General features: G+C 36.2%; 1 protein-coding gene and 1 non-coding gene across 6 annotated transcripts in view; both read right to left on the bottom strand.

Moving 5' to 3' along the window:
- Window positions 1-276: 276 nt before the first annotated feature.
- The window catches only part of PRPF39 (pre-mRNA processing factor 39), a 37,167-nt gene continuing 14,945 nt past the window's right edge, over window positions 277-22,498 (bottom strand). The window contains exons 2-16 of one of the 5 annotated variants that reach the window (XM_070630003.1): window positions 19,406-19,752; window positions 18,849-18,974; window positions 18,598-18,666; window positions 18,332-18,494; window positions 18,085-18,203; window positions 13,128-13,295; window positions 8,099-8,264; window positions 7,558-7,665; window positions 6,656-6,820; window positions 6,216-6,342; window positions 5,578-5,846; window positions 4,517-4,701; window positions 1,629-1,703; window positions 1,262-1,382; window positions 277-1,022 (exon numbers count right to left, since the gene is read on the bottom strand). In XM_070630003.1, coding sequence (XP_070486104.1) covers window positions 966-1,022; window positions 1,262-1,382; window positions 1,629-1,703; window positions 4,517-4,701; window positions 5,578-5,846; window positions 6,216-6,342; window positions 6,656-6,820; window positions 7,558-7,665; window positions 8,099-8,264; window positions 13,128-13,295; window positions 18,085-18,203; window positions 18,332-18,418 — 1,647 coding nt within the window. In that variant the 5' untranslated portion in view covers window positions 18,419-18,494; window positions 18,598-18,666; window positions 18,849-18,974; window positions 19,406-19,752 and the 3' untranslated portion in view covers window positions 277-965. Of the gene's footprint in view, window positions 1,023-1,261; window positions 1,383-1,628; window positions 1,704-4,516; window positions 4,702-5,577; window positions 5,847-6,215; window positions 6,343-6,655; window positions 6,821-7,557; window positions 7,666-8,098; window positions 8,265-13,127; window positions 13,296-18,084; window positions 18,204-18,331; window positions 18,975-19,405; window positions 19,753-22,498 lie in introns of all 5 variants that reach the window. The other 4 variants (XM_070629992.1, XM_070630013.1, XM_070629972.1 and 1 more) reach the window with 4 other exon arrangements.
- On the bottom strand, window positions 5,433-5,516 carry LOC139078528 (small nucleolar RNA SNORD127). The gene has a single exon (XR_011531532.1). It is a non-coding gene; the product is annotated as a small nucleolar RNA SNORD127 (small nucleolar RNA).

Here is a 22,498-nt window from a genome sequence, read left to right as displayed (position 1 = left end):
ATTTCCTCACACCAGGGAGTAGCAGTAAAATTGTGTGGACAGCTTTGCCAGGGATGCTCATTTTAAAGGTCTCCAAATGAGTAAGTAAGTGTTCTTGTATAGTGAGAAGGCAAAGCCATAGAGAATTGAGAGAAAGCTAAAAGGGCTAAGGAATTTTGGCAAGAAGATAATAGGTGAATTCAAGAAAAGGACACTTCAAAATCAATGAACCACTAATAATGGTGAATATAAAGTTAATGTTATTAGGCGAGTCCCCCCCAAATAAATTCATAACGATTAGTGGATGAGTCTTCAGTTTTATTACAAAAGTGATGATCAGTTTGATCAAAATGAAAGCTTGCTCACAAGTTTTACATGAATATTCTAAATACAAAGTCTCCTGAAACAACATACTTCTGATATGATTTTCATTTTTTTTAAAGGGATGCAAACATTCCATATTCTCATTTATAATCTCTACTCCAAGACATAGTGTTTTAATAGTATATCTTTTCTGGAGTTAGATCCACATTCACAAGGATAACCGAAACAGACAAAACCTTGTCGGCAAAGGTTAAAAATCCATTTTTTGTTTTACACAAGAGGTAAATCCTTAATAACCAGCCCTTATGTGTTTTCAGCATCTTGTACTACAATGACATGATTTGCAGTCAGTTTTTTTTTTCCTACCCTTAAGGCTACAAAACTCTGTTGCAAATGCATTGCAAAAGAATTCTAGACCGCTTAATGCAAAAATCAAAAAAATAGTTCTCCAATAAAAAGTAAATTTTTATAAATGGTAGGAAACAGTATCTGTGGTAAGCTACTAAGTGACATTTTCCCCTATTACTAAACAAATCATGTTACACAGAAACAGGGAAGACAAGTTATCAAATATGACAAGCTTATGCTATGTTTACATCCCTCATTAAAAAAAAATAATTTCATACTTTTCACACACTCCATCTGATATTTACATTTTCCCATCAGGTTGGAGGAGGAGGATAATACTGTCCATAATTCCAAGGATTCTGATAATTGTACTGAAAGGAAGGAAGCAAACATGTTAGCATACTAGAACTATGGCTGAGTTCCATATATAAACATATCCTTAAAGCTGGTATCTTTAATAGGCATGTGTTCAATGCTGAAATTCCACGACCTAACCACAAATACTGTATTAATCTAGAACAGAAGGAAAGCATTTTTTTAAGACCATCCTGACACATGCTTCTAATAACATCTATGAACAAAAAATTCAATTATGATAATGTGAACTCACTTGATACCAAGCACTATAATTATATGCAGCTTGATTTGCCTGTAAATCACCATCAATCATCTGTGTAGATGATGAAGTTGTATCTTCTGTGTGTGCTTTCTTTTCCTCTGGTTCTTCTGATCTAAATAAAAGATCAAAATGGAAACTTTGAAAACTACCGATAAGTACTTTAACAAATGGATCAATGTCACCTGTGTACATTTGTGTTACTGAAGTTCTCAACCACTCAGCTTTATGTGATTTTTTGAAATCATGACAATAAATTACATAACATAAAAGTAACATTTTAAAATATTTGTCTTTAAAGGCATTTCCACAATGAAATACCTTTTAAGCATCCCTTCCTGATTCAGCATAAGTTACATACCCATTTTCTGCTTTCCTTTTTAAAGAATCCTGTTCTTTTAGGAGTGTTTGATGTTCATCATAGGCATTCAGAAGCCTGGAGGAGAAGAAAAAAATCCTCTGTAATATACAAAACCACACTTAAATTTTTTAAATTGCTAAGTTATTTCCACTTAGGGAAACAAGTGTGTTGCAATGAACATCCTTTTTTAATGAGCCAGCAGAAAATCTGCCCCCAACCACCTTTCTGATCTATTTCCTTTGGGAAACCACAGCCCTGCACTTTCCTTCTCAGTCTGTGTGGTTCAAATGGGGCCTCAGGGATACAGTACTGGCCAATTACAGTAGTATATATACTGTACTGTAATGAGTTAAGAGGTGAGCATATGACCCAAACCAGGACGTTCAGTGAGTCCAAGGATTTTTGGCTGAGATACTGGAAAAGTGCCTGTTCTCTCTACTACAGTTAGCAAAAGCTGATGGGATGCTGGCCAAGAGCTACCTAGGTTTATCATCTCTAACACACAGAGAGAGCCCATGAGGCTATCTAAGACACAACTTAGACAACGACGCTGATGATGTGCTTTTGTCCAATGCAACCATGAGTCCTGACAGTTCTATACAGTAATCTGTATATTTTTGAGATCTACTTTAACAGTGCTTATTGGAGACACCTGCCACTAGTAAGGGATAAAGTGTATTTAAACTTTGACCATACCATGTGATAAACCAAATGAGAATATAAAACTACAGTGTAACTGGTATACTTCAATCATTGATTAAAAAGATAATTTTTAATAAGTAAAAAATTTTGGTGTGTTATATATTATGTCTCCCCTGGAAATAAGAACTTCAAAAACAATGTCACTTGAAGCCAAACTGACTTTAAAATCATGGTTTTGTTTTCCTTTTGCCATTTTCTGAAATAGTTTTTATAAAGACAAAAATAGCATTATTTTTTAAAATAATTACAAGCCTGAACATATTTCTGCAGAAATGACCTTGATACTTCACATGCACGTAAACTTCCCTAGGCAGACTACACATAGACACATGCAGTAATTACCAGTAATACTGGTCGCAAAATGTTCAAGGGGCTAGAAAACTGTTAATACCAGTAATCTCTGGTTGAGTGTTTACTCAACATCAAGCAGTTTAAGTGCACTAATTTCCTTAAGGCCTTGAACAACCAACAGGTTTGTGGGTTAGGTGATAAAAGACTATCTTCATGTGAGAAAACATGAAAACAGAAATATGCAAATACTAAGGGACAGAGCTGGGATTTAAGCCTAGGTTTGTTTGACTTCAACATCAATTCTTACCAACTAATTACCTGCTACCTAAATTTCTATGTGGCTCATTTATTTTTTTCATATCATTCTCTTTGAATTTCAACTACAACAATCTTAGACCTGACAATCAGACCCTCCATAACTATATTTGCAGTGGCCTAAATAGCATCTTTGTGTTGAGCCTCCAATTTGCCTGTTATTGCCAAATTAAAATATGTCATTTAATCTCCATCAAAATTCCAATAGCTTCCTGCTGTCAACTGCGTACTACATGTGCTCTCAACTCGGTCCAGCTTTCAGGGCACAGCACAACCAACACCACACTCAACCACATCAGAAAACCCTCCCATCCAGCAGACATTACTTCCATATGAACTTTAACTTCCTTACACCATTTTATCCTCTCCTCAGCTTATCAGAATCCAGTGGTAACTAAACAAAGCCCCGCCTCTATGAAGTATGACAGATCCAGTCTGACCCCCAAAGATCAGAGTCTTCATAACAGTTATATGCCACCTCATGCACTTAGATATTTCCTCTGATCACCACAGCATCCAACTAGACTAAAAGCTAGAGTTATATATCCCATTTCTCTTGTATACTTTATTCATTGCAAAACAAACAGAAGACACTAACTATACAGCACATGAGGTGGTTAAGAGCGTAGACTCAAATAGGTTCTAATCCCAGTTGCTAAGTGACCCTGGAAAAACTGCCTAATCTCTCTTTAAGCCGTTCTTCATCTATTAAAAGAACAGGACTTATACTCCTCATTAGACTGTTAGGTATTTTACATTAGACAATTCATATAAAACAGTAAGATGCCAAGCATGTATATACAACTGTATTAAAATGTAACTCATGTTAAATGTTTTTTTAGTTTAAATAAAATTTTACTCAACCATCAAAAATGCACACAAATATAAACACAAGTAATTCTCATTATGAACAGCTGTTTCAATAGAAATCACTCAGTTAAAATAGAGAAGGCACATGCTTAACAAGCACTAGGATATTTCCTTACTAGAATCAGGTTAAGACTGGAATGGCAGCAATGCTCTATTCAATATTTCTACCCTTCTGTTTTGCAAATTTAAATCTTAAACGTTTCCTTTCCCCAAATCCCCAAGAGTGAACCCACTTACCACCCTCAGTTTCAGCCTTTTACAGTGCACAAGGATGAGGCCATTAAGTCTGACCTGCGGAACCACATCCATCCTCTTCTGCAGTCAGATAAAACAGCATTCCTATTCCAGATTAACCCCACCCATTTTTCCAGGCCTATGTACTAAATGTTTCTGTTCAGGGTTCAACCCTTGACCCATTTCCTTTTTCATGGGATTGCTATTTCCTGCCTTCTCTCATCTATTCATGGTTTCTAATCATGCTAAAATTTTGAAAACACTTCTGAAGGAAAGACAAACCATATGACCTCCTGTTAAAGCACATAGACCTTTACAGAAGTGAATCTACCCAGACATGTATCTAAGGAAAAATAACCTGGGCAAATATTTTTTAACTTAACAATGTATTCATTTGTAATGATCATCAAATTCCCATCCAAAATTATCAATGCTCATTTACTATTCAAATAGATAATATATAATTAAGATCTTACTTATTAACATCTGAACCAAAATCTTCAAGAAATTCCACTTTTCTCTGAGAAAATGTGATTCTCATTTTAATAGGTAATGAACCATGCACAGCTTTGTCAAAACAATTCAGGATATTTTCTTCATTTTGTTTGAGGTCACCACTATATTCCATTTCAAGTAAATTGAGGTATAACTTTGTGTTCTCCTGTGTAAAAAGCAGTATCAGTTAATATTTCTAAGATATTTTGGTTAGACGACAGATAATTAAAATGCCTTACATTTTGTGTCTCAATTTGAAAAATTCAAAATTAGAAACTGGTGTATTAAAATGTAACTCATGTTAAACGTTTCAGCATACATCTAAACAGGTGAAAAAATGAATTGGCGCATTCACAGGTAGTGACAACATCCTAGTATCTCCCAAACAATGCAAATCGTTAAATGCCAATAAATTAAAACTGTATCCTATCTTAGGTATAATGTGGCTTCACCTACCCTGACAAATATAAAGTAAAACAAAAAAATATGATCTCTACAGCTCCCACTAATTTTTATCTTTACAACCGTAGATAATCATCGAAACTGCAGCTGGAAGCAAAGAGCTATAAATAAATCGGTGTCTTAAACAGACCTGGCATTAGCTTAAAATCTAAAAAAGGAGAAATTTCCCATACATTGCCTTTTATTGTTGGACACATAAAGGGAAATACTCAGGAAAAGGAGGATCATTTCACTGCTCCATCGGCTACAACATAGGCAGCTGCATGCTTTCGTTTGTAAGGTGTTTTCCCAGGCCCTCCACCTATCACTAAGTTTGTTGTTAAATTTCTAAATATGAGGAAAATAGAAAATGTCACAATGCATGCAACATTTTTTAATCTAATCATCTTCATTTTCTCAACATTTTAATTCATAATTGAAAATTTTAAAAAAGAATGGCAACATCAGTTTAGAGGGACTGTTGTCTTCATTTAGTAACAAGACATTACATACAGACTGAATCTTTCATCATAGTTGCCAAAATGAAAAAAAATAACCATTTTTGTTCATGGAACATAGTCTAAAAAACACAAATACATACTTTGTCTCGTTCAATTGCTTCCAAAAGCACCTTTCTTGATTTTGGAAGGTTTTTTTGTATTTTGAAAAGATGTCGGGCTAGTTTGATAGCATAAAACGATGACTCGTTATTTGATTTGGCATTCTTAATGGCGTCCTGAAGCAAATGTTCAGCTTCTTCCATATTTCCATGCCGTCGTTCTAAACTTACTCTTCTCAAACGAACCATTGCCAATCCTAGAACACATTCTTCAAACGTTCGCAAGATATTCCTGGCTTCGTTAATATTACCTGGAAACAGAAATTAAATGTTTATGCTTTTGTTTAAATTTCTGAAATATCCTTTAGCCAGGTATTTGCAGATACCCCACGGACTAAATCCAGCCCTCTGCCTGTTTTTATTTAAAAAACAAGAAGAGAAAACAGCCATGCTCATTTGTTTATGTGTTGGCTATGGCTGCTTTTGGGCTACAATGGCAGAGCTGTTAGGAAAGAGACCATTTATGTGGCCTGCAAAGTCTAAAATACTTACTATCTGGTCCTTTACAGAAAAAGTTTACCAACCTCTACTTATATCATCTCTCAAGACTCAATTCCTATAACTTTATCCTGAAGTAACTTAAAATCCCAAAAATATCAACTGCATTTCCTCCTCCTTACCCTGCTGTTCCTCAAAAGCTGCCCACAGCATGTGCACCATGGGTTTCTTTGGGAGATGAATAGTGCAAGCTCTGCTGAAGACATGCCTCACTCCTTCAGTGCTATGGTTTTCCATGTACTTGGCATACTACATACAGAAACAGAGGAAATACTGAATAATTTACAGTTGACCCAGCATCAAATATGTGACAGAACGATAAAATTCTATTTTTAAACCCATTCAGCACCTTTATTGAACCACTAGACTAGTTTCTGTAAGGAAGGACGAAGAGAGGCAACGAGGTTGGCATATGCAGCAGTCAAATCTGGTTGCAAGCAGACCATCTCCTAATGCAACAGATATAGTTATATGAACAACATTCAACAGAAGTACAAAAAAGGTTAGTCACTAGATCAATGTTTATAATATATTCAAGTTTCAGAGCCTCTAATTTTCTTACCTTAATCCAAAACTCCTCATAGAGGGCACATGATATGACGCATCTTTCAAAGAGAACCACAACTCGTTCATGAGTCCCATTTTCAATTTCAAATTCTAAGTATTCCTTCCAGTTTTTCAGTTGTGCCTTTTCCAATGGTTTCACATGAAAATAAGGTCTTTTAATCTGTAATAAAAGTGTGACATAGCAATGAAAGTAAACCAATACCAACACCAAAATACACGACTACAGTAACAATACAAATTATAAATATAATTAAAGATAATAAACCAAAATTTTAATCACTGTATTTCATGATAAAAACCTTTTCAAATTAAAATAGCTTAAATTCCTTAGACTTTACAAATTGAAGAAATAAAATTTATTTTCCACTCAGTCATTTTAACAGAACTACACAATTTTTTTATGTTCAGGAAATTTTATCTTTGTTGAGTATTTTAAAATTGAACAATGAGGACCTGCCCAGTGGCACAGTGGTTAAGTTCACGTGCTCAGCTTGGGTGGCCTGGGTTCAGAGGTTCAGATCTCGGGCATGGACCTATGCACCACTTGTCAGCCATGCTGTGGTGGAAGACTGGCACAGATGTTAGCTCAGGGCTAATCTTCCTCAAGCAAAAAAGATAGGAAGATTGGAAACAGCTCAGGGCAAGTTGTCTTCAGCAAAAAAAAGAGGTTCAGATTAAACATTTTGCAATTCACTTAAGTCTAAAATTCAGTAAGATTCTAAAATTGATAATGGAAAATTAATCATGGTAGCAATATGTGGGACGTACATCCTAAGTTATTACTTAAATAAGCAAAAATAAAGAAAAAGTAACAGTACAGACATTACTCAAAACTGAAAGAAAAATACATTATTCCTATCTTTATTTTGAAGCCTATTACAAAACAAAAACACTTACACCTTCTTCAAATGTCCACCTTTTACTAACTTCATGCTCATTATAATTAAACATTTCTTGATGGATTTCAATGATTCTGTGTCTCATGTTTTCTATTTCAGTAATTAGCTTAGAAAGAAAAACAAAAAAAATTACACAAGTTATATACTACAATTCTAAATATCACTGCTTACAATTTATTATCCCCACATATTTTAGTCTTAGAATAGCGGTGGATTTTAAATTGTTAGCAATTATGTGCAGAGTACAATTAACAATACTAAAATTTATAACAGAATTTCCTAATAAACCACTTTCTCATGTTTTAATAGGGCTAGTAGATGACAACCTAGGCAAACTATTCCTTGTAAGCTATTTCCAGGTGGGTCATAGTAATACAGATTCTCTACCTTAAATCTATATTTAAACCATCCGGGCTAAAGAATTCCCACTTCCCTTCATTAGAAGTTAATTTTATGCAAGCTGCACGTTGAGCCACGCTGCAGAAAGGGGTGGCAGCCTAGTCTCTCATGCACTGAAGGCTTTCAGTGAGTCCGGTCACCTTTGCGGGATCAGTTATGTCTTCGAGTCCCGACGGCAGGTCATCCCCAGGGGGACCATCATCTGCACTATGTCCGTTTACAGAAGCTAACTCCCTTCGCAGCTGAATAAACTGTTCACCAGTCAGAAGATCTCTAGGCAAGTTATTCTGTACATGTTCTTTAAATCTAAAGGAAGACAATAGAAATACATGCTCTATATATGTACCATAATTTTAAATCCCAGGTTAGATTCCTACTACACCGTACTCTCAAAAAACCTCTGATTTACGGAGAAACCAAAACATCACACCCTTTCTCCTTCCTTTCTGTAGTAAAAACCTGCCACTTGATAAAGAGTCTACAGATACCTTCATTGCCTTCCTGCCTCTGCAATGGAATGGCAAAGGCAAGGACAGACATAAATTCAAATCCTAGTTTTGTCCATTATTATTTATTTCATTTAAGGAAACTTTTTCCCTTCTCTAAATTTTGGTTTTCTCATCTGTAAAATGAGACAACCAACTTGCAAAGTTACTGTAAAATTAAATACAGTAATCTGTATTTAAATTATAAATGATTGACAGATGTCTGCAGTTCCTTCCCCACCTCCCAGTTACTCTTGAATCCATGTGTCTGTGCCAAACACTCCAATGAAACTGCCCTAATCAAATCACCAAGTTCTTCTTCTGTGCAAAATTAAATGGACACTTGTTTCATACTACAGCCCCTATCCTAATGATGTCTTCAGTACTTAAAGCTGTTGACTACGCCTTCCTTTTAGAACCTTCTTCCTTTCTTGGCTCTGAGTTACCTCCTTCTTGATTTTCCTCCAAGTCTCTGATTCCTTGATCTCCTCTGAGGTTTCCTCTTTCTACATGCCCCTAAATCCTAAATGCTAGTATTCCCAAGGATTCCACTCTGCATTTTGCTCTCATCAATTTTTATATACTTTCTGGCCAACCTTATTAATACAATTGCTTGAAATAATCATATTATGATGACTCTCAAAACTATAACTCAAGCCCAAACCTTTCTCCTAAATTCCAGATAGTATATCCAGTTGCCAACAGTCAGCACAAATATAGATTCATTTTAAGCAAAGAGCATTTTGAAAAAATGTCATTTCATTTTATACATATACACTAATTTATATATATATATACAAATTTTAATCAAAATTTAATCAAAAAGTTGAGCTAAAATATCTACACTATCTCAATTTGGAACCTTTTATACAACATATCTTCAATTATATGTCATCTTCATCCACAAATCAACACCCTCAGCATTTCTAATCTTGACTAATGGCACTGTCAACCACTAAGTTTCCCCATCTCTTCGACCCAGCTTATCACTCACATTCCACTGGATACTGGGTCCTATTGCTTCTTCCTTCTACATACATCTTCATGCCCTCCTCATGCTTCACCTGGATAAACATAAACTTCTCTCCCATACTCTAGTCTCCTAACTCCCATCCCCAACCCAATACTGCCATCAAACAGCAAAATCAATGGGGTCAGCCCCATGGCCAAGTGGTTTAAGTTCACGTGCTCTGCAGCCCAGGGTTTTGCCGGTTTGAATACTGGGCGCAGACATGGCACCACTCATCAAGCCATGCTCAGGTGGCGTCCCACATGCCACAACTCCACAACTAAAAATACACAACTATGTACTAGGGGGCTTTGGGAGAAAAAGGAAAAATACAATCTTTAAAAAAGAAAAAAGCCTACATGAAAAACAAAATAGTAAACATGATCATATCCCCCTCTTGCCAAAATCACTTCATACGTTTACCATGCATTCAGGCTAAAATCCAATCCCTTAGATAAAGTCTTTCATTTTCTGACCCAGCCTTTGACCCAGACCTACCTCTTCAATCTAATTATTAGACATAGTTGTACATGTACCATATGCCCCAACCTTATGGACTTTTCCCCAAGTTTCTTATAATTTATTTAAGCTATTGCCACCTGGATTTTATGGATTTTAAGACTCTCACAAATGTGTGTAAATAACACTGGAAACAAATTTAAATTTTGCAAAATTAATGGATACAGAGGCTACCTTGACCCATTTCATCACTGGGAGGGAAAAAATAGACATTGACTTATCAAAAAAAAATTAAAATGAGGAAGTAATTCTCAAATCTGCAGTATAAAAATGAACAGATTCAATAGTCAGATGAATATTAAAGCTCAAAATTGTCAAGATACACACAAGAAACTTGAAACATGGTAAAACTGAAAAATGACAGCATAAATTTAAAATAATTGCTACATTATATAAAAACGTCTTTCAAATGGTGATTAACCATGCATAATACTAAGTAATTTTTCATCAGCTTTTTCTACTATAAAGCTAATTTTTTCAATAAAGAATGGCTGAGGGTTAAGTTCAGCGTGCTCTGCTGTGGCCGCCAGGTTCAGTTCCTGGCCATGGACCTACACCAGTTGGCGGCCATGCTGTGGCAGCAACCCACATCCAAAATAGGGGAAGACCAGCAACAGATATTAGCTCAGAGTCAATCCTCCTCAGCAAAAGAAACAAAGAAAGAATGGCTGAGGATCTGATATATATTGAGCCCTATTTCTATGTATTAAAGGATAAAAAAGAGTTAATAAGCCTCAAACCGATAGACATGTAGAGGATACAGGAGACATATATTGAAAGTAGTGTTATTAATGCTAAGGTAAATGTAAATAAATGTAGGTAGAGTGCTGGCAAAAATGACAGAACAGATACTTTATTTAGGTGAACTGGACATTAAGCTGTATGGTCTTGAAGAATACGAGTTCATCAGACAGATGGGAAGTGGACAATGTATTACAGTCATAAACGAATAAAACAACACTGCCCTTTGGAAATCTGTCAGAACTTAGGTGTCTGGAACTGAGGAACTCCCAGGGACTGGGCCTGAGAAGCTGGATCACATCATGAAGTCCTCATGCTAAGGAGGATTTTAAATCAGGCATTTTCTCAGAGATCATGTTCAGTGTATATCCAATATACAAACCTACACAATAGAAACATTTCTATTACAGCACTTAGAAAAGAATATTTTTTTTAACACATGCTTCCTCCTCTGCACTTCTGAGCAACTTGAGGGCCAAGACCATTCACACATAGCTTCTTTGGCCCTTAATTCCTACAACTTAAAGAGCATATCATCTGGTCCATAGCAAGTGCTAATAACTTTAAGTAGGGAGGGCGGATTAGACAACAGAAAACATTTCAGTGGTTCTCAAAGCAGTTAGTCATATGAATTAGTTTATTTATATAAACTACAAGCTTTATTTACACAAACACTATTTGTGAGTTTGTTATACACTGATAAGGAAAGTGGTTCTCAAAATACTAAGTGAAAAAGAGTAGATTATAGAGCACTATGTGTAATGCAATCCACTAATTTCTATTATAAGCATATATGCAAATTTAAAAGGCTGGTGGGATATTCATTAAAAACAAAAAACACTTGGAGTACACTGTACCAAGAACTCTGGGACCACACTGTCTAGGTTCCAGTCAGTTTCCTAGTGTTTCCAAACTCTGTGACCTCATGCAAGTATTTAATCTTTCTGTGCCACTACTCCCATAAAATGAGGCTAATAATAGTACCTCTACCTCACTGGCTTCTTGGGAGGATTAAATAGTTATGAGGCTGTCGGAACAGTGTCTGGCATATGGTAATGCTACCTAAGTGTTAGCCATATTATTTCTCTTAGCAACAGTAAAGTTCTTACAATCAAAGATTTTACCTATACTTCAGATCCGAGAAGAAGTGGTTTATGAAAAGGCACCCTCTGTCCCATGAGGCTTTTTAAAAACCCTTGTAATCATTCATTCAACAAATATTCACCAAGTATTTCCATATGCCACACCTTGTGTCAATAATGTCTTTCAGCAAGCGTCTCCCTGGATACCTGCCCACCTCCTCTATGCTGTAAAAACAGGGACCATATGTTCAGATCTGCATGCTTCCTACTTCTAACCTGGGTCTGCATAAGTCCCTCTGTCTTTAGCAAACTGATTCCAGCACTATTCAGATGTTTCCTAAAGTCTTCTACTTTTAAGTAAAGAAAAACTTAGAAAATCACTTACTTAAAAAATACCTGTTTACAAGCTCTAACACAAAACTACTTATAAAAATTATAACCAAAAAAAGAAAACATGGCAGTTAAAAAAAAAGCATGGGGCCGGCTCCATGGCCGAGTGGTTAAGTTTGCACACTCCACTGCGGCGGCCCAGGGTTCGGATCCTGGGCGTGGACATGGTACCGCTCGTCAGGCCACGTTGAGGGGGCGTCCCACATCCCACAACTAGAAGGACCTGCAACTAAGATAGACAACTGTGTATGGGGGAGTTTGGGGAGATAAAGCAGGAAAAAAAAAAAAAAGGCAAATATTTATCAACATAGTCCTCATACTTCCTTGTTCACAAACTTTCTGAGTCCATATCAGTGGGATACTTTGAATACATCAGAAAACAGAACACTGAAATCATGGTACACAGAATTAGTTGTTTTAACAGTACTGATTAAAATGAAATGATACTGATCATACCAAAATCATAGTGGAAAACTGAAATGATTTTTGATTGTTTGAATACAGACAGGACTTACTACATAAAACACATCCTTTGCTGCTTTGGATATAAGGTGTTATATAAATCACACTTAGTAATTCATTAAATTTTAAATAAGCATCTATTATGTGTCAAGTACCGTGTTAATTTAGTATGACAAAGAATAATTAGACTTCAATTCTATTTTCTCACTCCTTCACTACTATGGAATACTTCAGACAAAAAAGACAGGATTCCTGTTGTTTCCTAGAAAATGGGTAGGGGAGAAACTTCTGCCTAAAAGGAGTAAAATTCCTAAACATTACATAAGATATATGGAAAAATGTCAGAATTAAAAAGTGTAATAATTGTGATTACTGAGCAAGAAAATTTATTTCTCTATGCATCTAGTAGAATCTTACACGAATACTAAGAATTAATTACCTGAGTAATTAAAGATATTTTAATGATGATTTTTCCACCTACCGCTGAAAATGATGACTATAAAGCTGTGTTGGAATTCCAAGAATACGATCATATATTGCTGTAACTTCTCTCAGGTTTCCCTGTTCATTTTCCCAATTTATATACATTTCCCACAGTCTGTCAGATCGGAAATCTGTTCCTGCAGCCAGAACAGCATGCTCAAAAGTTCTGAAAAGTTAAATGAGTCTTAAGTTATCTTTGCAAGATAAAATCACTTTTAAAATATCATTTCTAAATTTTAGAAGATAATGCTAAATTTGAAATTATATTCAACTACTTCACATACAAGCAGAGATTAAAAGGCAGAAGGAATAATAGAAAAGTATACAAAAGCTGCTTTAAAAAAGAGTGAGAAAATATAAAGGGAACAGATAAATGTACTTTTATGTAACTTTACCTTATATAAAATTACAATGCAAAACCTACACATTGCAAACACATAGTAGACACTTAAATATTTGTTAAACTTGAAATGTTTGTTGAATAGATTCATTTAGGGCAGCAGAGAAAAAGACAAATTTTATGTCAATCCAAGGAATAGTTTTCCAGGAAAAATAACTCTCCAACCAGAGATCCAGCTGCCTGGTAAAGTAATAAGAGGTATACGTACATTCTGAAACTCACAGAATTCTCTGATTCTAAAATTCCCACAACTACAGTTTACTACGAAAACGTGTATTTTAAAATACCCAGTTCATTTCAAGAGATTTCTGTAAGCAATTTAAACACTGGATTTGATATCCTCATAGGGTAAAACTTTTAGGTATGTAATTTCAAAATAAGTATCTTAGAATCAAGAGAGATTTTTAAGTGTAAAACTATAATACCTAAATTAACCTACAACTTTTAACACAATCCCAATCAAAGCTCTAACAAATTTTGGGTGGAACAGGAAAAACAAATTCTAACATTCATCTGGCATACAGAAACGCAAAATATTTTTGCAAAAGGACAATGCAGCAGGCATTCTGCTGAAAGATATCAAAATAAACTAGGAAGCTTCAGTAATTAAAAGTATGGCACGCAGACCAGCGCCAGTGGCCTAGTGGTTAAGTGCAGCATGTTCCGCTTCAGCAGACCGGGTTTAGTTCTCGGGTACAGACCTACACCACTCATCTGTCAGTGGCCATGCTATGGTGGCAGCTCACATACAAAAGAGGAAGACTGGCAAGAGATGTTAGCTCGGGGCAAATCTTCCTCAGCAAAAAGAAAAAGTATGGTACTGCTCTACCAACAGAAAAATGAATCAAAACAACAGTTCCCAAGGGGCTGCCCTGTGGCCAAGTGGTTAAGTTTGCGTGCTCTGCTTCGGATCCTGGGTGCAGACCTAGCACGCCTCATCAAGCCATGCTGAGGAAGCGTCCCACATAGCACAGCCAGAAGGACCTATATCTAGAATATACAACTATGTACTGGGGGGCTTTGGGGAGAAAAAGAAGAAGAAGGAAAAAAAAAAGAAGATTGGCAACAGATGTTAGCTCAGGTGACAATCTTTAAAAAAGAGAACGGTTCCCAAGAAAACCAAAGATCAATGTATATGTGAGAATTAGTATATGAGAAAGAAGGTGTTTTAAATCAACACAGAATAGCCAGCCTATTCAATTAATGGACAGAAACAAAAGGTTAATCTCCATCTCACAAAAGATACAAATTAAATGCCAGATGAATGAATCACCAAAATAACTATTAAAAAAAATCAGAAGAACACAGAAGATGTATATATTCTTGGCAAGACAGGCACAAAACTCAGAAACCAATAAAAGATTGAAAATTGAACCACATTAAGGAAAAGAAAGCTCTACACGACAAAATGACACCCTAAACAAAGTTAAAAGATGTGCCCAAACTGGAGGAAATGCTTAATATGTAAAGGATTAAGAGTGTGCGTACATGTACATACGCACATGTGTGTGTTTGTGTGTGAGGCTTTCAAGAGAGTAAAATACACGTCACCATCCCTGCAGAATCCCAAAGTGACTCGGGAAATCAATGCACCCGACAATAAGAAAAGTGGGGGGACAAGGGAGAGGAAGGATGGTAAGAAGCTGATGCACTAAAGAAAGAATGTTTATAAGAAGGTCTGCTTAATAAATGGGAAGAGAACTTAAACCTCCTTTCCTGCCCAGATACGGGATTTCAGATGCTAGGTTTATATTCCCTCGACAGATCAGATGATCCCTCTCTGAAGAAACTGCCTGGCACAGGAATAAGATATTAGGAGACCAGTACTGAGAGGGTCCCCCAACAAAAACCTGGGTAGCTACCTGATCACCCTGCTGTGAAGCCCTCCAGGCCAACTAACAATGCCCCTACACAAAGCACACGGGGCTTCCATTCAGTTTATTAATCTCTAACCTTTAAGATAGGCAGAAACCCAGAGATGAGACATGTCAGAGATGAAAATAAGTAAACCCAAAAAATATAGAGGAAATAGTGCTGGGAGCAGAGGAAAACTTCAGCTATCCTTAATACCCTCAAGAAATAATAAAAAGATACATAGCAAGAAGAGGAGGCTATAAGAAAGGGAATATTTGAAGAACAAGAAAGATTCTTGGATATTAAAAATCTGATGGCAGAGGGGGCCGACCCAGTAGCACTGCGGTTAAGTTTGCACGTTCCACTTCGGCAGCCCAGGGTTCACTGGTTTGGATCCCAGAGGGGACATGGCATCACTTGGCAAGCCATGCTGTGGTAGGCGTGCCACATACAAAGTAGCGGAAGATGGGCATGGATGTTAGCTCAGGGCCAGTCTTACTCAGCAAAAAGAGGAGGATTGGAGGCAGCTGTTAGCTCAGGGCTAATCTTCCTCAAAAAATAAATAAATAAATAAATAAAAATAAAAATCTGACGGCAGATACTAAAAATTCAATACAAGGGTCCAGGAAACACCTCAAAAAGTTGAATAAAGTCTAAGAAATGAAAAAGAGGGAGGAGATAAGAAAATTAAATGATTAAAACAGGAGGTCCAATATTCAACTATTACAAATAACAGACAAAATCAAGGGAAAGAAATTACCAAAATAAGAATATACACAGGAATAATATTTCTAAGAATAGAAGGACATGAGCATCCCAAATTGAAAAGGCCCACTAAGTAGACAAAATGAATTAGAAAAAGAAAACTCACACCAAAGCATGTCATTATAAAATTACATTTACAACAAAGATAAAGAGAACATTTTATAAGCTTCCATGAGGAAAAAACAAGTCATATAAAGAGAATCCAGAAGAAGCGCAAACACTAGAAGCTGTAAGAGAACAAAGAGATGCCTTCAAAACCATAAGGAAAAATTATCTTGAACTCAAAATTCTATACCCCACCAGACCATCCATTGGGTGTTCCAGACATACAAGTAGTAACAATTTTTTTCATCCCAAGCATCCCTTATCAGGAATCATAGGATGCATTCCTCTAAAAGGTAGGCATGAACCAAGAAAGAGTAGGATCTAATAAACTCTAACAAACAGAACTTGAAAACCAGGAAAGAGGTAAAGACATCTCCTAGAATCATGGAGATGAGGAAATCCCAAAACAACTGCTGTACAGCAGGAAAAAAATAGAGCAACCCATCCACATTATGGCAGACAGGGTTCCAGGAGGTATATTTCAAGAAGGGGAAAAGATGGAATTCACAGATTTCAAGACTATAATTCTCTTCTACAATTTTCAGATTAAGGAGAATAACATTAGCTATATACATTTTTTAAGCTTCAAAAATGACTTACATAGCATTTGTACATTGTGGAAAATACAAGAGTGAAAGCAGCTGTTGGAAGGCGTGTAAAATTTTAGATGTTCAAAGAAAACTAGGCAAATGGGAAAAAGGGAGGAGAAGAGGAAAGGGGTACTAACTCCAGGACAAACAAAAGGCTATGAAAGCTGTCCTGTAGCCATACTGGAAAGGCAAGGAATGGGGAGACAAGGTGCAAGTGAACTGGAATTCTCATCTACCGCAAGAGAAACACGTCTTCAGCTAATAGAGAGAGGAACACAGCAGCAGAGAGCTACTATTAGAAACATGCTGGAAAATACCAGAAGAAACAGCTAAAAATTTGCCGTGGGGGTGGGGGTGGGGGTGGACACTGCTTTTTGTTACAAGCAATTTAACACTGACTTTTTACACTATCTGCACTTACTTTGATAAAAATAAAAACCAAAGATACATTTAAAAAAACTCCTATAATCATTAAGAAAAAGGCAATAAAGAAGAATGAGCCAATGATATGAACAAGGCAATGTAAAAATGGCTTATATAAGCACATGGAAAGATGGTAAACCAGGATGAGCAATCCAGAGAGACGCAAACTAAAATAATGAGATACCGCTGGAAGTAAAAAAGGAATGTGGCAGGGGCTTCTCTAGTACACTGTTCGTGGGAGTTTAAAGTTGATACCACTTTTGAAGGATAAAACTTATCTGTGTACGCCCTATGCACTTTGACAGAAGTTCCGATTCTAGCATGCTCTACATGAATACCAACTTGTACAGAGATGCTCACTGCAGCAGTGATTATTTCCTATAAATAAGGATTTGGTCAAATAAAACACAGCACCCTGATACTATAAAATACTTTTGCAATGGTTAAATAAATATGGTAGGGAGAGACTCCAAAACACTGCTAAATAAAAAAATGAAAAATCGAAGGAAAATATGTATAATATACACACACAATCGTACAGATGTGTATCTGAAAGAACACACACCAAGCTATTAACCATGAGGGGAGTGGGACTGGGGACATAAGGGAAGAGGATGTAGAATGGAGGAAGATTTTATTATCTGCATTTTTTATCACCATGCATAAGTTTATTACATGTATCATTTTTCTACATAGTGAAAAAGAAATATATAAAAGCTAACCCTCCAGTTTAGCATGCATGAAGTTCTATTATTAACATCAGACTACCTGACTTATTGATATCTTTATAATCAGGTTAATATCAATGTTTCACATACCCTCTTATTGTACTGTTTGTCTCAGGATCACCAGGGTCCAACGTTTCTTTTAAGAAGTTTATATAATGTATCCAAAGGTCAACACTAAGAGGTATTGCCTGAAGCCCCCGCCGATACACCTAAGAAGAAAACAACAAACTGTACTTCAAATATTTAATTATTTCTTAACAGAGAGGCAACACTGTGTTATCCGGTGAACCTTAGAAATACTAATTACTGGAATTTTGTTTAAATAATCTACCATTACCATTTGGGTGGAGGTTGGATAGAACATGGCAATGTTCTGATCCCCACGTGCAGAGTCTTGATCTTCAAAGCGCAGCAGTCCCTGCATTCTGACCGGGTTGTGTGGGCAGGCTTTGGGTTACAGACCATAGGGCACAGACCCATTAGAGCATCAATGACAGCGTCTGACCAAAAATGCAATAAGACGTAGCAAATGTGACTAGCAAACCAACTATATTGTTTGGAAAATGAGAAATAAATGTAAGTGAGAGAAAAGCCCTGCCCTACTTGTTAAGCTGCAGTGTAATACAGAGGCTTGCACTGCAAAGCTTGACAAACTGTAGAGGTTTAACGCACCTGCCAACAAAGAGAGAAAATATTAGCTACAAATGCCACAAGAGTGACAAATGCAAATAAAATACCCTGTAAAATTGTTTGACCATAAATCGTAGGTACTGCCAGCCAAAAAAACTCTTCATTTTGCTATTATTTGGCTTACAGTACCTAACAGAGATAACTTTATTCAGTGATGTACGCACCTCATCTGATTGTTTAATGTTGTCATGTCGCTTTTCAAGGTCTGCATACTTTTTCCAGTAACCATAGCAATACGGATAGTGTATGAAAAATTTGTCAAATGCTTTCCTGGCAGCCATCAAGTGATTCTGATGAAAATAAAACACGGTGTTTTAACATCTTGAAAGTTTTTGTCACAAAAATATTTATTATTCCTTTCAAATGTATTAAATCAAATAAATGAAAAGCTTAAAAAAACCACACGTGCACTAGGCCTTTTTTCTGCAAATGCAATCTTATCCTTTGAAACAGAAAGAACTAATTCCGGCAAATAGCAAAGTAACTTTCTATTTCAGTAATTTTACACAAACCAATTATTACAAACACAAGACTTTGACTCTACTATTACTGTATAAATGCTATAAACGTTATTTTTTAAGCTGAAAAATGTATATATCTGTTATTCAACTCAATATAAAAATTATAAAAAAGACGCAACTTTAACTACAAAACAATAAAGCCTAGACTCATATTACTCAATTAATCTGTCCCCACTAACCCCATTTAAATAGTTACTAACCTCCTGTTCTACATACTGAAGCAAATATACCCAGCCTGTAAAATCCTGAGGATTATTTTCTACAGTTTTCCAAAATTTTTCATATTCTGGAGGGAAATTTGCTTCCGTTTCTGTCACTGGAAGGTCCACAGCATTTGCTATTTCATTTTCTTCTGTGGTTGCGTTCACATTAGGAGATCCATCAGGTGACTGTTCCATTTCCGTAACATTCATAATCTCAGGACCGAAATCAGCAGCCTGTTCTACCACTACCTCTGAACTGCTGCCTGTGCTGCCATTACGCGAACTTCTGTACTCATCCATGGGAGAACTTTGCATAGCTGTTGATTCTGTCTTCAGTTAATGATCTGTGGAAACACAAATAAAGAGAAACATCTTCCAAATGTTTATTTGACAACACTAGCACCACCTTTTAAAAGTCCTAGTTAGCTATTAAAGGAATGCATTAATTTGATTCTTGATCTCTCCTGTAAGTCATAATTAGCAGGTTAATTAGTTTCTATATTATAAATGAAATTCTCTAACTTACAAATTTTCTAAAAATCTGCCATTTTACTGTTGGGTATTTGAGTAAAAACTAAGTAATTATGGATTTACTTCCTTCATCCATAAAACAAGTGAGTATTCTGCCTGCTCCCAGAGGAAAGACCATATCTAGAATTCAATGCCCCCGGCTAGTAAAGAACATAAAATTCAGTGTCTGAACACTACCTTACTAACAATCCTGGAAAACAGCAGTATCTTTAGTACTGTTCTGGGAGCTAAAGGTAAAACAAACAAAACAATTTCTGGTCTTAGACATAAATGTTTCAGAGGGAAGCTGATGACTTAGCTCAGAAAACAGTTTTAGAAAAGGGAAGGCTATACTATCGATATGTATGTATATATCCATAATAAATTTTAAAGCCCAGGAGCTAGGCTTAGTATAAAAGATACAAATTAAGGTTTTAAAAAATTAAAGAGCTAGTTTTAAAGTAAATGTTATTAAAAACTTATTTATGAAAGTTTTACCATCTGGACAGTAACTGCATAAAATCTTTCCAATTAAGTCATCTCACTGTTAAGGCCATAAAATAAGGGATTATTCTTTTATCCTACAAAGTAGTACCACAGGATATTTTCATAGTTGGCTTCATCTCTTCCACTAACAGTTTAAATGGAAAGTGCATCATTAAAGGGCACGTCTTTTTTTTAAGTGAAGTATTATACTGAAAACTAAATAGACCATAAAATTGATCAACTCTTAACATACACTCAGAATGCACATCTACTTAATACAGTACAATGTAATTAAAAAGATGATTAAGACTTTGAAGACAGTAATCAAAGAAAGAAATGCAAGTGACCAACAAACATGAAAGAATCATATCTTTACTAAAAAGATGTTAATTAGGGGCCGGCTCCGTGGCCGAGTGGTTAAGTTCGCGTGCTCCGCTGTGGCGGCCCAGGGTTCGGATCCTGGGCGCGGACATGGCACCGCTCATCAGGCCACGTTGAGGCGGCGTCCCATATCCCACAACTAGAAGGACCTTCAACTAAGATATACAACTGTGTACAGCGGGGGTTTGGGGAGATAAAGCAGAAAAAATATATATATATAAAAAAAGATGTTAATTAAAACATTAAGATATCAAATGGCAACAAGTAAAAACATATCTTTCTGGAGGACAATCAGGCAAAATATACCAAATGGTAATTGTGCATATTTCATGTTATGGAAATAATCAGATAAAAACATTTATTTGTTTAAGAGCATTCACTGCAACACTGTATTACAGTGAAAAGAGAGGGGAGTATTAAGAAGAGGACTTCCTTAGTAATTAGCACATTTATATAATGGAATGATAATTAAAAAAGAAATACCTGTATCTGTGTTGATACAGAAAGATGTCCATTATATATATATATACACACATATATATATACTCATATACATGCAGCATATACATACAGCACACAAATCTGTAAGGATTTACACCAAATAAAATACAATAAAAATTGGTTGGTATTAACAGTCATTCTCCCTACATAACTGGGATGATGCATTCTTTTGGTTTATCTGCAATCATTTAACTGAAGTGAAGATAAAAGGGAGGCTGGTTTTTTATTTTGTTTTTGTTGTTTGTTTGTTGAGGAAGATTCACCCTGAGCTAACATCTGTGCCAATCTTCCTCCATTTTTTATGTGGGTCACTGCCTCAGCATGGCTGACAAGTGGTGTAGGTCTGCGCCTGGGATCTGAACCCACGAATGTGGGCCACCGAAACAGAGCACACCAAACTTAACCACTATGCCATGGGGCCAGCCCCCATTTTCTTTTTTTAAGAAAAGTCAGCTACAGCATGCTAATGGTTGGCTAGTTATTTTTTTTCAATTTCAGGCCTACTTTAAAAATCTGGGTTTCACTATGGTCTATACAGAAATTCTCAAAACTAGCTCCACACAAAATGTAATAACTTATTTATAGGTTCACCTAGTAACTTATTTACAACAAACAGACTCCTTGGCCCCAACTCCAATGACTCTGAGGTCCAGACTTGGGCCCAGAAAGTTGTACTTCTACCAAGTTCTCTAAATAATTCAGAGGAACAGAAACTTATTCATGGGTAAATTCTTAACAGAATTGTTGGATCAAAGAATACATATATATTAAATTTGGGAAGATATTGACAATTTAGCTCTAGAAAAGTTGCACTAGCCATTTGGCAAGACACTTTTAGTTACCTATTCAAAATCCCCTCTTCACCACCTTCCTAATGAAACACTAATTTTATTCGGCACGGCAATACACCTAACCCCATGTAAGAGATCATGACACTGAAAAGGACATTCGCTGCAGAGTTCTGGGAAAGATTTTGCTTTTCTGATAAAAAATGACATTCACCAGTAATGTACAGGGGCCGGCCTGGTGGCAGAGTGGTTAGGTTCACACACTCCACTTCAGCGGCTCAGGGTTCACCAGTTTGGATCCTGGGTGCAGACCTAGCACTACTCATCAAGCTACGCTGTGGTGGTACTCCCACAAAAAATAGAGGAAGACTGACACAGACATTAGCTCAATGACAATCTTCCTCAAGCAAAAAGAGGACTGGCA

Source organism: Equus przewalskii, chromosome 1, assembly GCF_037783145.1.
Source record: "Equus przewalskii isolate Varuska chromosome 1, EquPr2, whole genome shotgun sequence".
NCBI classification, from domain to species: Eukaryota; Metazoa; Chordata; class Mammalia; order Perissodactyla; family Equidae; genus Equus; species Equus przewalskii.
This window is presented reverse-complemented; position numbering and strand designations above follow the sequence as displayed.